We start from the raw sequence: 12,233 nt of genomic DNA, 5'->3' as shown, positions 1-12,233 counted from the left end.
ACAGTTTTTCCGGTTTGGCCTGGTGAAGATACCTGTCCAGTTTCCTCTTGAAGACTTCTACACTTGTTCCAGCAGTATTTTTGGTTACATGTTGAAACAGTCTTGATCCTCACATGTCGATACAGCAACACACAATATCCACTATCCAGCAGTTGAAACTTGCATTTGTATAATAGCATCATTAGTACTTTTTTTTGGTCTAAACCCAAACTGGCAGGGGTTAAGTATGTTGTTGGATATAAGGTTGGAGTAAAGTCGTTTGTGTATTATTTTTTCGAATATTTTACAAAGTAAGGGCAAGTTTGATATAGGTCTATAGTTGTTCAGTTCAGTTGGATCACCTCCCTTGAGGGTCGGAGTAACCCTTGCTGTCTTGAGTATGGATGGGAAGGTTGAGGACCCTGCAGACTCTAAGTTGATATAACCTAGAATAACCATTTAAAGTTGAACATTGCCACATTTATGCCTCTATTTCTGATGAGTGATCATTTTTTAACCAATTTCAGCACACCATAGCTCCTCAAGGGACTTTTCTTGATGCTGGTGAGGGGCTCTTGATCTAGGGAATTGGATCTGTGCTCCAATTCCCTGAATGTCTGAATGCCTGAATGTCTTCCATCCTCTCTCCTTCCCACAGTGCTGTATGATGCCTATGGGTTTAGTGCTCCTCATGATAATAATCAGCACAGGATAAAATCGTAAGTTTTGATGAGAGTTTGCTCATTTTAGTCTTACTTGATTCATAAAAAAAATACTTTTTCACTGCAAAGAAAAAAAAGGAAAAAAATATTTTTTTTTTTTCAAAATCTTAACCCCAAACAAGGTTTCGAGGTTCTGACCAGAACTTTGGTAAGAGGGGAGGGGGAAAGAAGGATGGGTAAGGATGGAATTTGGGAAAGGTTGGGGAGGGAGGATGGGTAGGTGGGGTTATAAAAGGGTAGTGGCCTATCCACTACCACTATCCACTACCCACACAGGAATTTTAATGTGTGTGTGTGCCAGAGTTAAGGGGTTAAGAACATCAGAGTGGAGGAACACTCCAACAGGCCTACTGGCCCATGCAGTTATCAAAGCCACCCATGTATTCCTCTAACCTTTTCCCAATACTACCCAAGAGAAAACTTGACAAGTATCAGACATTCCCAGGTTTTTAATGCCCTCCTGTGTACATAAGAGAAATTACCAACAAATTTCTGGCTGTCTTCAAACCAGTTCCTGACCAATTTGCCTGTGGTTCATACATTGGACTGCATGCAGCTGGCAGTAACAGCCTGGTTGATCAGGACTTGAACCACCAGGCAGCCTGACTGAGGGCATTGATCCCTGAAAACATCATCCAGGTATGGTACTTTAACTTGACAGATTTCTCCTCCATTGAGAGGAATAGAACACTAACATGAAATCTGTGAATGGGTTCATAAGACAATTTACATGGGGATGCATTTCAGAGTTATGAGGATAGTGCTTTAATTCCACAGCTTTCTCTTCCATTGAGAGGGATATTTTGACATACAAGAGGTCCCCATTTCTATGACTCTTAGGTTCCTGATCCTGTACGGTAAGCAAAAATCACCGGTGAGTGGAAAAGAGCGATTTTTTCAATGTCAAATACATGTATAATAACATGTTTACACTATCAAATATTAAGCGCTCAGTACAGCTAGGCATAAAAAAAAAGGATAAAAAAGTAAAATAAATACACACTACATACAATACTTACTTGAACCCTTTGACTGTTTACGTCGTATATATACATCTTACGCGCCACTGTTTCTGACGTATTTATACACATAAATTCTAGCGGCTTCAAATCAAGCAGGAGAAAGCTAGTAGACCCACATGTGAGAGAATGGGTCTATGTGGTCAGTGTGCACCACATAAAAAAAAATCCTGCAACACACAGTGCATAATGAAACAAAAAAAAATGACCGTTTTTTTGGATTAAAACGCTGACTTTGAGGTGTATTTTCGTATAGTATTTATCGTTGTATTCTCGTTTTCATGGTCTCAGGAGATAAAATGGAAAACATATTACAGAAATAGAGATGATTTTCATTACTTTCACGATGAAAACGACCTTGAAATTGAGCTCAAAGTAGCGGAAATGTTCGATTTTTACCAATGTTCAGGAGTAAACAATACACGTCCAATACACGTCAACTGGGGAGTCTAATATTCTTTCACTAGTGCACTGATATTATTTATACCATTTTCACAATAATGCAGTAGTCTGCATAACAGTAAATTTTGTATTTTTTTGTATGAATAAAAAATCAAAATAGAAAGCAATAGTAATATAAGAGGGGCCTAGAGACGTGACTAATGAACATAGGATATGTTATTTTAGTGCCAAGAATGTCTACATTGTTTATTCTGGACCCTATTTTGAAATTGGCATCTTTTTTAATTTGCATGAAATTGGCCAAATTGCCAATTTCTGACCACTTTATTGGGTAGTTCAAATTGGTAAATGGGCAGTTTCTTGTACTCAACTGATAGAGAAAATGGAGTTCTAAAGAAATAGCTATGAGTTTGGTCAACTGGAACAGCAGAATTGGCCAAAAACAGGGCTCAAAGTTGGCGAAATCGCCGATGTGTATATGTCGCCGAGACCGCTAACTTTGTGGGAGCGTAATTCCGTGAGTTTTCGAGCAAATTTTGTACTTTTGGTATCATTACCATTGGGAAAAGATTCTCTATCATTTCATAAGAAAAAATAATTTTTTTTTTCCAAAACTTTTGCGACATAGAATGACAATTTCAGAAAGGGGCTTGCAACTGTCAAAGGGTTAAAATATGAAGCTGGTTGCGGTTCCCTTACACAAGCATACATAAGGGGAATTACCAATGGCCCCTGGCTGTCTTCAAGAAGGCACTGGACAGGCACGTAAAGTCATTACCTGACCAGCCGGGCTGTGGTTCATATGTCAGTTTGTGTATGGCCAGTAGTAACAGCCTGGTTGATCAGACTCTGATCCACCACGAGGCCTGGTCTCAGACCGAGCCGTGCAGGCATTGACCCCTGAAACCCTCTCCAGGTAAACTCCAGGTAAACAACTGTTGTTTGAAAATGGCAGAAAAGCAGTAAAAGCACTGAGCATGATGAACAATGACTCATTTGAAAGCCAATGAAAATGTGGAACACCAAAAAGAGGATGCTGTATGTACACATTTCAGATTTACGAGGAAGGCGCTTTAACCCCAGCCTTGGACGCCCTCACCCTAGGCTCGAGTATTGAGGTGAGCCTTCCAGAGGGAACCTTCTCACATGAAAAGTTGACAGCAGCCACCATCACGGCTACGGACCTCTGCCTTCTGGGCGCTGGGACTGGCATCACGCCCTTGATCAGGGTGATGCTGGTGGCACTCAGGAATGATAGGTAAAGTGATGAGAGATGTTATTATGCATTGTTTGCCACATGATGCACACTGGTTTAGAGCATACCTGTAACCTCTGATAGTGACGGGTTACAGATATGTACAGATACACGTGACCTGTCATGTGTGTGAATATAGTATAATAATAATAAAAAAATTTATTTTATTATTATTATTACTATTACTATTATTGTGTATTGTTCTAGTCACAGAATTGTACCTTTTTGTTCTTTACTTTTATTATATTATTATTATTATTATTATTATTATTATTACATTTAAGGGAAAGCTTTAAACCCACAGGTGCCATACAGCACCAAGAAGTGGGAGGTAATCAGTGTATGACTAATTCCTTGGATTAAGAGCTCTTTATCAAGGCACCACCTCATTTAGGTTTCCTTCCATAAAGCTTCCAAGAAATATACAACAGTGAAACATCCACCCAGAAGAAGCACTGGTGGTGAGGTATCTTCACCAGCAAGATAGAGAGAGAGAAAGAGAAAACCTCACTCTTGCACAGACAGAAAACAAATGGGCATTGTATTAATATAGTAAGTTTATTTAGGTATACACAAATACAGTTCCATAGATTATCACACAGAGCAGCCAGTGGCGTGTAAGGGGGGGGGGGCGAAGGGGCAGTGGCCCCGGGTATCCAAATGGGGGGCATCCAATTAGAGAGGGAAATATGATAGTGATTTGGGGCATACAATCAAGGAGTTGACCCTGGGCATCACCAGACCTCTGCACGCCACTGATAGCAGCATATGTATAGAGAACCTGGGATAACCCAAAAAGAGTCAGACAAAGTGACTTATTTCTATTGGAGTCTTTTTAATACCTTATTAGTATACTATAAAGGAGATAATATCTTATTATTATATCTCCTTTATAGTATAATAATAATTATTATTATACTGTAAAGGAGATAATATCTTATTTTTTATTATTTTTATTAACACACTGGCTGATTCCCACCAAGGCAGGGTGGCCCGAAAAAGAAAAACTTTCACCATCATTCACTCCATCACTGTCTTGCCAGAAGGGTGCTTTACACTACAGTTTTTAAACTGCAACATTAACACCCCTCCTTCAGAGTGCAGGCACTGTACTTCCCATCTCCAGGACTCAAGTCTGGCCTGCCGGTTTCCCTGAATCCCTTCATAAATGTTACTGTGCTCACACTCCAACAGCACGTCAAGTATTAAAAACCATTTGTCTCCATTCACTCCTATCAAACATGCTCACGCATGCCCGCTGGAAGTCCAAGCCCCTCGCACACAAAACCTCCTTTACCCCCTCCCTCCAACCTTTCCTAGGCCGACCCCTACCCCGCCTTCCTTCCACTACAGACTGATACACTCTTGAAGTCATTCTGTTTCGCTCCATTCTCTCTACATGTCTGAACCACCTCAACAACCCTTCCTCAGCCCTCTGGACAACAGTTTTGGTAATCCCGCACCTCCTCCTAACTTCCAAACTACGAATTCACACCACACATTGCCCTCAGACATGACATCTCCACTGCCTCCAGCCTTCTCCTCGCTGCAACATTCATCACCCATGCTTCACACCCATATAAGAGTGTTGGTAAAACTATACTCTCATACATTCCCCTCTTTGCCTCCAAGGACAAAGTTCTTTGTCTCCACAGACTCCTAAGTGCACCGCTCACCCTTTTCCCCTCATCAATTCTATGATTCACCTCATCTTTCATAGACCCATCCGCTGACACGTCCACTCCCAAATATCTGAATACATTAACTTCCTCCATACTTTCTCCCTCCAATCTGATATCCAATCTTTCATCACCTAATCTTTTTGTTATCCTCATAACCTTGCTCTTTCCTGTATTCACTTTTAATTTTCTTCTTTTGCATACCCTACCAAATTCATCCACCAACCTCTGCAACTTCTCTTCAGAATCTCCCAAGAGCACAGTGTCATCAGCAAAGAGCAACTGTGACAACTCCCACTTTATGTGTGATTCTTTATCTTTTAACTCCACACATCTTGCCAAGAGCCTCGCATTTACTTCTCTTACAACCCCATCTATAAATATATTAACCCTTTGACTGTCGAAGGGCCCAATCCTGAAGTTGCTCCTGGTGTCGCAAAATATTCGAAAAAAAAAAAATAATTTTTTCTTATGAAATGATAGAGAAACTTTTCCCGATTGTAAAGACACCAAAAAAACGAAATTTGATGGAAAACTGACGGAATTACGCTCTCGCGAAGTTAGCGACTTCGGCGATATTTAAAAATCGGCAATTTCGCCCACTTTGAGCCCTATTTTCGGCTAATTCCGTTATTCCAGTCAACCAAACTCATAACTATTTCTTCAGAACTCTATTTTTTCTATCGATTGAGCACAAGAAACTGCCCATTTACCGATTTCAACTACCCAATAACATGGTCAGAAATTTGCAATTTGGCCAATTTCACGAAAATTAAAAAATACGACAATTTCAAAATAAGGTCCAGAATGAACAACGCAGACATTCCTGGCTCTAAAATAAGATTTTCTTTGTTCATCAGTCATGTCTCCAGGTCCCTGTGATATTACTCTTGCTTTTTATTTTGAAATTTTATTCAAACAAAAAATAGAAGATTTACTGTTATGCAGACTACTGCAATACTGTAATAATTGTAAAAATTACATCAACCCATTCATGACTGCATATTAGAATGGCTATTTGGACATTTATTGGACAATGACATCATTTGTTTACTTTTGAACATCGGCAAAAATCAAACATTTCCTGTACTTTGTGCTCCATTTCCAGGTTCTTTTTATAGTAAAATTAATCAAAATCACCTCCATTTCTATAATATAGTTTCCATTCTATCAAATGAGACCATGAAAACGAGAATACAACCACAAATACTATACGAAAATAGACCACAAAGTCGGCATTTTAATTAAAAAAAACGGTCGGAGTTTTTTTTTTCTCATTATGCACTGCGTGCTCCAGGATTTTTTTTATGTGGTGCACACTGACCACACAGACCCATTCTCTCACATGTGGGCCTACTAGCTTTCTCCTGCCTGATTTGAAGCCGCTAGAATTTATGAGTATATATACGTCAAACACGGTACCTCACAAACGTATATATACGGCCGCGACAGTCAAAGGGTTAAACAACCACAGTGACATCACACATCCTTGTCTAATGCCTACTTTTACTGGGAAATAATCTCCCTCTTTCCTACATACTCTAACTTGAGCCTCACTATCCTTGTAAAAACTCTTCACTGCTTTCAGTAACCTACCTCCTACACCATACACCTGCAACATCTGCCACATCGCTCCCCTATCCACCCTGTCATATGCCTTTTCCAAATCCATAAATGCCATAAAAACATCTTTAGCCTTATCTAAATACTGTTCACTTATATGTTTCACTGTAAACACCTGGTCCACACACCCCCTACCTTTCCTAAAGCCTCCTTGTTCATCTGCTATCCTATTCTCCGTCTTACTCTTAATTCTTTCAATAATAACTCTACCATACACTCTACCAGGTATACTCAACAGACTTATCCCCCTATAATTTTTGCACTCTCTTTTGTCCCCTTTGCCTTTATACAAAGGAACTATGCATGCTCTCTGCCAATCCCTAGGTACCTTACCCTCTTCCATACATTTATTAAATAATTGCACCAACCACTCCAAAACTATATCCCCACCTGCTTTTAACATTTCTATCTTTATCCCATCAATCCCGGTTGCCTTACCCCCTTTCATTTTACCTACTGCCTCATGAACTTCCCCCACACTCACAACTGGCTCTTCCTCACTCCTACAAGATGTTATTCCTCCGTGCCCTATACACGAAATCACAGCTTCCCTATCTTCATCAACATTTAACAATTCCTCAAAATATTCCCTCCATCTTCCCAATACCTCTAACTCTCCTCTCCTATTTTTAACTGACAAATCCATTTGTTCTCTAGGCTTCCTTAACTTGTTTATCTCACTCCAAAACTTTTTCTTATTTTCAACAAAATTTATTGATAACATCTCACCCACTCTCTCATTTGCTCTCTTTTTACATTGCTTCACCACTCTCTTAACCTCTCTCTTTTTCTCCATATACTCTTCCCTCCTTGCATCACTTCTACTTTGTAAAAACTTCTCATATGCTAACTTTTTCTCCCTTACTACTCTCTTTACATCATCATTCCACCAATCACTCCTCTTCCCTCCCGCACCCACTTTCCTGTAACCACAAACTTCTGCTGAACACTCTAACACTACATTTTTAAACCTACCCCATACCTCTTCGACCCCATTGCCTATGCTCTCATTAGCCCATCTATCCTCCAATAGCTGTTTATATCTTACCCTAACTGCCTCCTCTTTTAGTTTATAAACCTTCACCTCTCTCTTCCCTGATGCTTCTATTCTCCTTGTATCCCATCTACCTTTTACTCTCAGTGTAGCTACAACTAAAAAGTGATCTGATATATCTGTGGCCCCTCTATAAACATGTACATCCTGAAGTCTACTCAACAGTCTTTTATCTACCAATACATAATCCAACAAACTACTGTCGTTTTGCCCTACATCATATCTTGTATACTTATTTATCCTCTTTTTAATAAAATATGTATTACCTATAACTAAACCCCTTTCTATACAAAGTTCAATCAAAGGGCTCCCATTAGGAATGAGGAAAAATGAGTTATTCATATTTACAAGTTGTGCTCTCTTTCCCTAGTACTATGATTGCTTTGGTTCCCAACCTTGACAAAATTGGCAGCAAGATATTCTGGACACTGTTTGTGAGCAATTTTATAAGCTTGATTTAATTTCAGTTGTTTTACTCTGTCTTCAACATTCATCATATCCAGTTGTTGTAATTCATCCTGGCCTACATGTTCTCCTGGTCCCAGCCCCAGGATGAATCTTGCCATTTTGTTTTGGGTGATTTATAGTCTATCTTTCAGTTTTTTGTCAATGCAGAGTACCATGAATTGGAAGTGTAGTCCATATGACATAGTATAAGAGTTAGACATAGGATCCTGCGAGCCTTAGCAGGTAGACACTGTGCTTGTCTGTAGAGGAACTTCAGTCTAAAAATAAATGGTATAAAATACCGACACAATGGAAAAAGCCCACTGTGTAGGCGAAACGTTGTCAATGAAGGATCACATTATACTGCATATGTGTTTATATTTCCAACTTCAGTCTGGCATTCGCTATCTTTACTACATTGTTCTCTATCAATTCTGACATGCTTGGGTCAAAGGGAATTCCCAGATATTTCACTGAGGAAACTGAAGTGATGGGTTCCCATTACACAAGACATTAAAATTATTTACCCTACTCAGTTTATGTTTTGTGTCAAAGAGTATGACTTCCGTTTTCCTGAGGTGTAATGATAGTTTGTCTACTAACCATTTGCTGCAGGACTCCAATTCCAGTGTTATTACATTAGCTATATCTTGTGGCCTTTTACCTGACACTAACAGAGTACTGTCATCTGCATACAGTAGGAGTTTGCACTTGACACTGATGGGCATGTCGTTTTTCATAACATAAGAATAATAAAGGACCCAGAATACTACCTTGGGGAACCCCAAATATTATCGGCAGAGGTTCTGATTCTGTTTTGTTGATTTTGACAATATGTTTCCTGTTGCTAAGATAGGACTTAAACCAGTCTATGGGACCTATACCATTAGCTTTAAGTTTCTTACATAATATAATATGGTTGACAGTATCGAAGACCTTTTGCAAGTCTAAGGCTACCATTCCTATGAGGTTCCTTATCAACATTTCAGTTCTCATGTAATCCATCAGATTAATTAGGAAGGTGTTGGTTGAGTAAGATCTCCTAAAGCCTGGTAGCTATGGAAAATGTTGTTGTAATTAAGATAATTAACTACTTGACAGTAGATACCACACTGAGTATACTAACAGGCCTATAGTGGCTGACATCATACTTACTATTTTTCTTGAAAATAGGAGTAACTCTGGCCTCCTTGAACCCCTCCAGGATGGTATTAGTGGTGAAGGACAAATTTATTATGTGAGCAATTGTGATTGGCAATTCAGAGGCACCATCTTTTAGGAACTTAGATTGGATGTTATCTGGGCTGGTGCTCTTACTAGTTGACAACTGTTTGGGGTTACTCCTTTATTGGTATAGTATGTTTTAAACTTATCAGAGTCTGTGTTAGAGGTATTTGATGCAGCTCGTAGTTTACTTACTAGTATTGATGCAACAGCTCTGTAGTGAATTAAAACAATTTGCCACTTTAGTCGTTTCGTGGCATTCCTCATTATTGATATTTAGTACTATGTTAGATCTTCAGTGGTACCTTGACTTACGAGTTTAATCCAGTCTGTGACCTAGCTCGTAACTCAATTTGCTCATATATCAAATCAGTTTTCCTCGCTGAAATTAATTGAAATGCCAATATTCCGTTCCAGCAGAATTCCTGGTCTCGGGAGGCAGGAGAAAATACAGTGGTACCTCGAGTTACAAACTTAATTCGCTCCAGAAGGCTGTTCGAGTGCCTATACCAAACGAATTTGTTCCCATAAGGAATGATGTAAATTAGATTAGTCCATTTCAGACCCCCAAAAATACACTTACAAAAGCACTTACAAAAATACCCTTAAATAATTGTTCGAGTTGGGAGCTGTTCAAAACTCGAGGTACCACTGTACAGTGGACCCCCACCTTACGAACGCATCGCGTTATGTTAAATCCGCCATACGAAGCATTTGAACGCAAAAATTTTGCCTCACCTCATGATAAAAAACTTGCCTTATGTGATTCGTCCAGGACACGTCCCACGTGTGGCCTCAGCTACCCCGTGGGTGCCAGTGTTTACAAGCCAGCCAGTGCGGTTGCATCCATGCATACATTCAGTACATTTCACCTTATCCCAATGGGCTCCAAGAAAGCTTCTAGTGCCAACCCTGTGGTAAAAAGGGTGAGAATTAGTATGGAAATTAAGAAAGATTTTGAAGGGTTTGGGGCTAACCCTGAGAAGCCTATGCCAGTTGTGGAATCCATTGTGCCTACTTCAAAGATTAAGGAAATGTGTGCAAAGTGGGTTGAAGTGCAAACCTTTATGGATGAAAATCACCCTAACACAGCTATTGCAAGCCGTGTTGGTGACTATTACAATGACAATGTTCTGACCCATTTTAGGCAAATCTTAAAGGAACGGGAAGTACCTCTATGGACAGATTTGTTGTGTGACAGAGGTCCAGTGACTCTCAAGCTGGTCCTAGTGGCATTAAAAGAAGAAGGGAAGTAACCCCGGAAAAGGACTTGCTACCTCAAGTCCTAATGGAAGGGGATTTCCCTTCTAAACACTAATTTCCATTCTCCCCCCTCCTCCCATCCCATCAATCATCACCAGATCTTCAATAAAGGTAAGTGTTATGTAATCTATTCTTAGTAGAATAGTAATTGTGTATGTCTTCTTCAGTTTGTGTGTATTAAAATTAATATTTCATGTGGTAAAAATTTTTTTTTTTCATGTTTTCGGGTGTCTTACACGGATTAATTTGATTTCCATTATTTCTTATGGGGAAAATTAATTCGCCTTACCATAATTTCGGCTTACGATGAGCTCTCAGGAACGGATTAATATCATAAGGTGGGGGTCCACTGTACTTCAATAAAATGCTCATATCAACTCTACGGCCTATTTATTTATCAAAATTGATCTAATATGACATGATAAACAAAATAAATAACATAGAAACATGATATATACTCTAGAATGAATAAAATATATCATTATGTGACAAGTGGTGGCAGCCTCACAGTGTTTGTGAGGCTAACTGCACTAGATCACTAGTTTCATAAGGTAAACACTGAAACAATGTATTTATAAATAAGAAATATTGTATAAAAATGTAATAAATTGGTTTTTATAAAGTGTATGTATTTACCTTGGAGAACAGATGTTGGCGGAGGTGGTGGGTAGAAAAGATAGGCAGAGTGGCGTATGCTGTCAGTGGCTCTATAAACCCCAACAACAACAAAGATAGCCAGAGGAGATTGGAGGAGTTTGTTTTGTTTTGTGCTTTTTCTATCGCTTAATCGCTTAACTTATTTGCTACACCCATAATGCTACACTTTATCGCTGAACTTGATTGCTACAATTTTTTTATTTTTTTTTTCACTTCATTGGAGGAGTTCGTTCTACTTTAGTATGGTACATATCATAGTAATACAGTGGGCCCCCGGTTAACGATATTTTTTCATTCCAGAAGTATGTTCAGGTGCCAGTACTGACTGAATTTGTTCCAATAAGGAATATTGTGAAGTAGATTAGTCCATTTGAGACCCCCAAACATACACGTACAAACGCACTTACATAAATACACTTACATAATTGGTCGCATTGGAAGGTGATCGTTAAGCGGGGGTCCACTGTACTTTGCTGGTACTGCCTCGCCAACTCCACTACCCGCACACCTCACTTGTGTTTTTCTATGATTTCATGCTTTAATTCAGTGGATATCCTCTTCTTCTTCTCAGCACTGTCCTTTGCGCTTAACTTTCTTAGGACCTATGGTTAGGAAAAAGAAATTTAGCAAAACACAAGCACAACACAAGAGAGATGCTTCCACGGCAAGGTAAACACATGCACTGCTGAGTGGATGTTGTGGCATTCACTGCGCCAACTAGTGGCAGCATATCTGAAGCTTGCTCATAACTTGGATTTTAGTTCGTAACTAAGAGCAAAATATCAACCAAGCGACGACTCGTAACTCAAAAAATTCGTAAGTTGGGGCACACGTAAGTCAAGGTTCCACTGTATCTATGGGTTTATGGCTCTACCCCAACTGTTTAAGTTGTTGCCAGAGCGTTCTGGG

The 12,233-nt window shown here is 39.4% G+C and overlaps 1 protein-coding gene across 1 annotated transcript in view; it reads left to right on the top strand.

The window, feature by feature from the left end:
* Positions 1-12,233, top strand: part of LOC128699783 (cytochrome b5 reductase 4) — a 323,046-nt gene that overhangs the window by 179,953 nt on the left and 130,860 nt on the right. The window contains exon 8 of the mRNA XM_070102466.1: positions 3,178-3,380. Within this exon, the coding sequence (XP_069958567.1) occupies positions 3,178-3,380 (203 nt within the window). The remainder of the gene's footprint in view (positions 1-3,177; positions 3,381-12,233) is intronic.

Source organism: Cherax quadricarinatus, chromosome 81, assembly GCF_038502225.1.
Source record: "Cherax quadricarinatus isolate ZL_2023a chromosome 81, ASM3850222v1, whole genome shotgun sequence".
Taxonomy (NCBI): domain Eukaryota; kingdom Metazoa; phylum Arthropoda; class Malacostraca; order Decapoda; family Parastacidae; genus Cherax; species Cherax quadricarinatus.
Note: the sequence above shows the minus strand (reverse complement) of the source record. Positions and strands in the feature narration are given on the sequence as shown.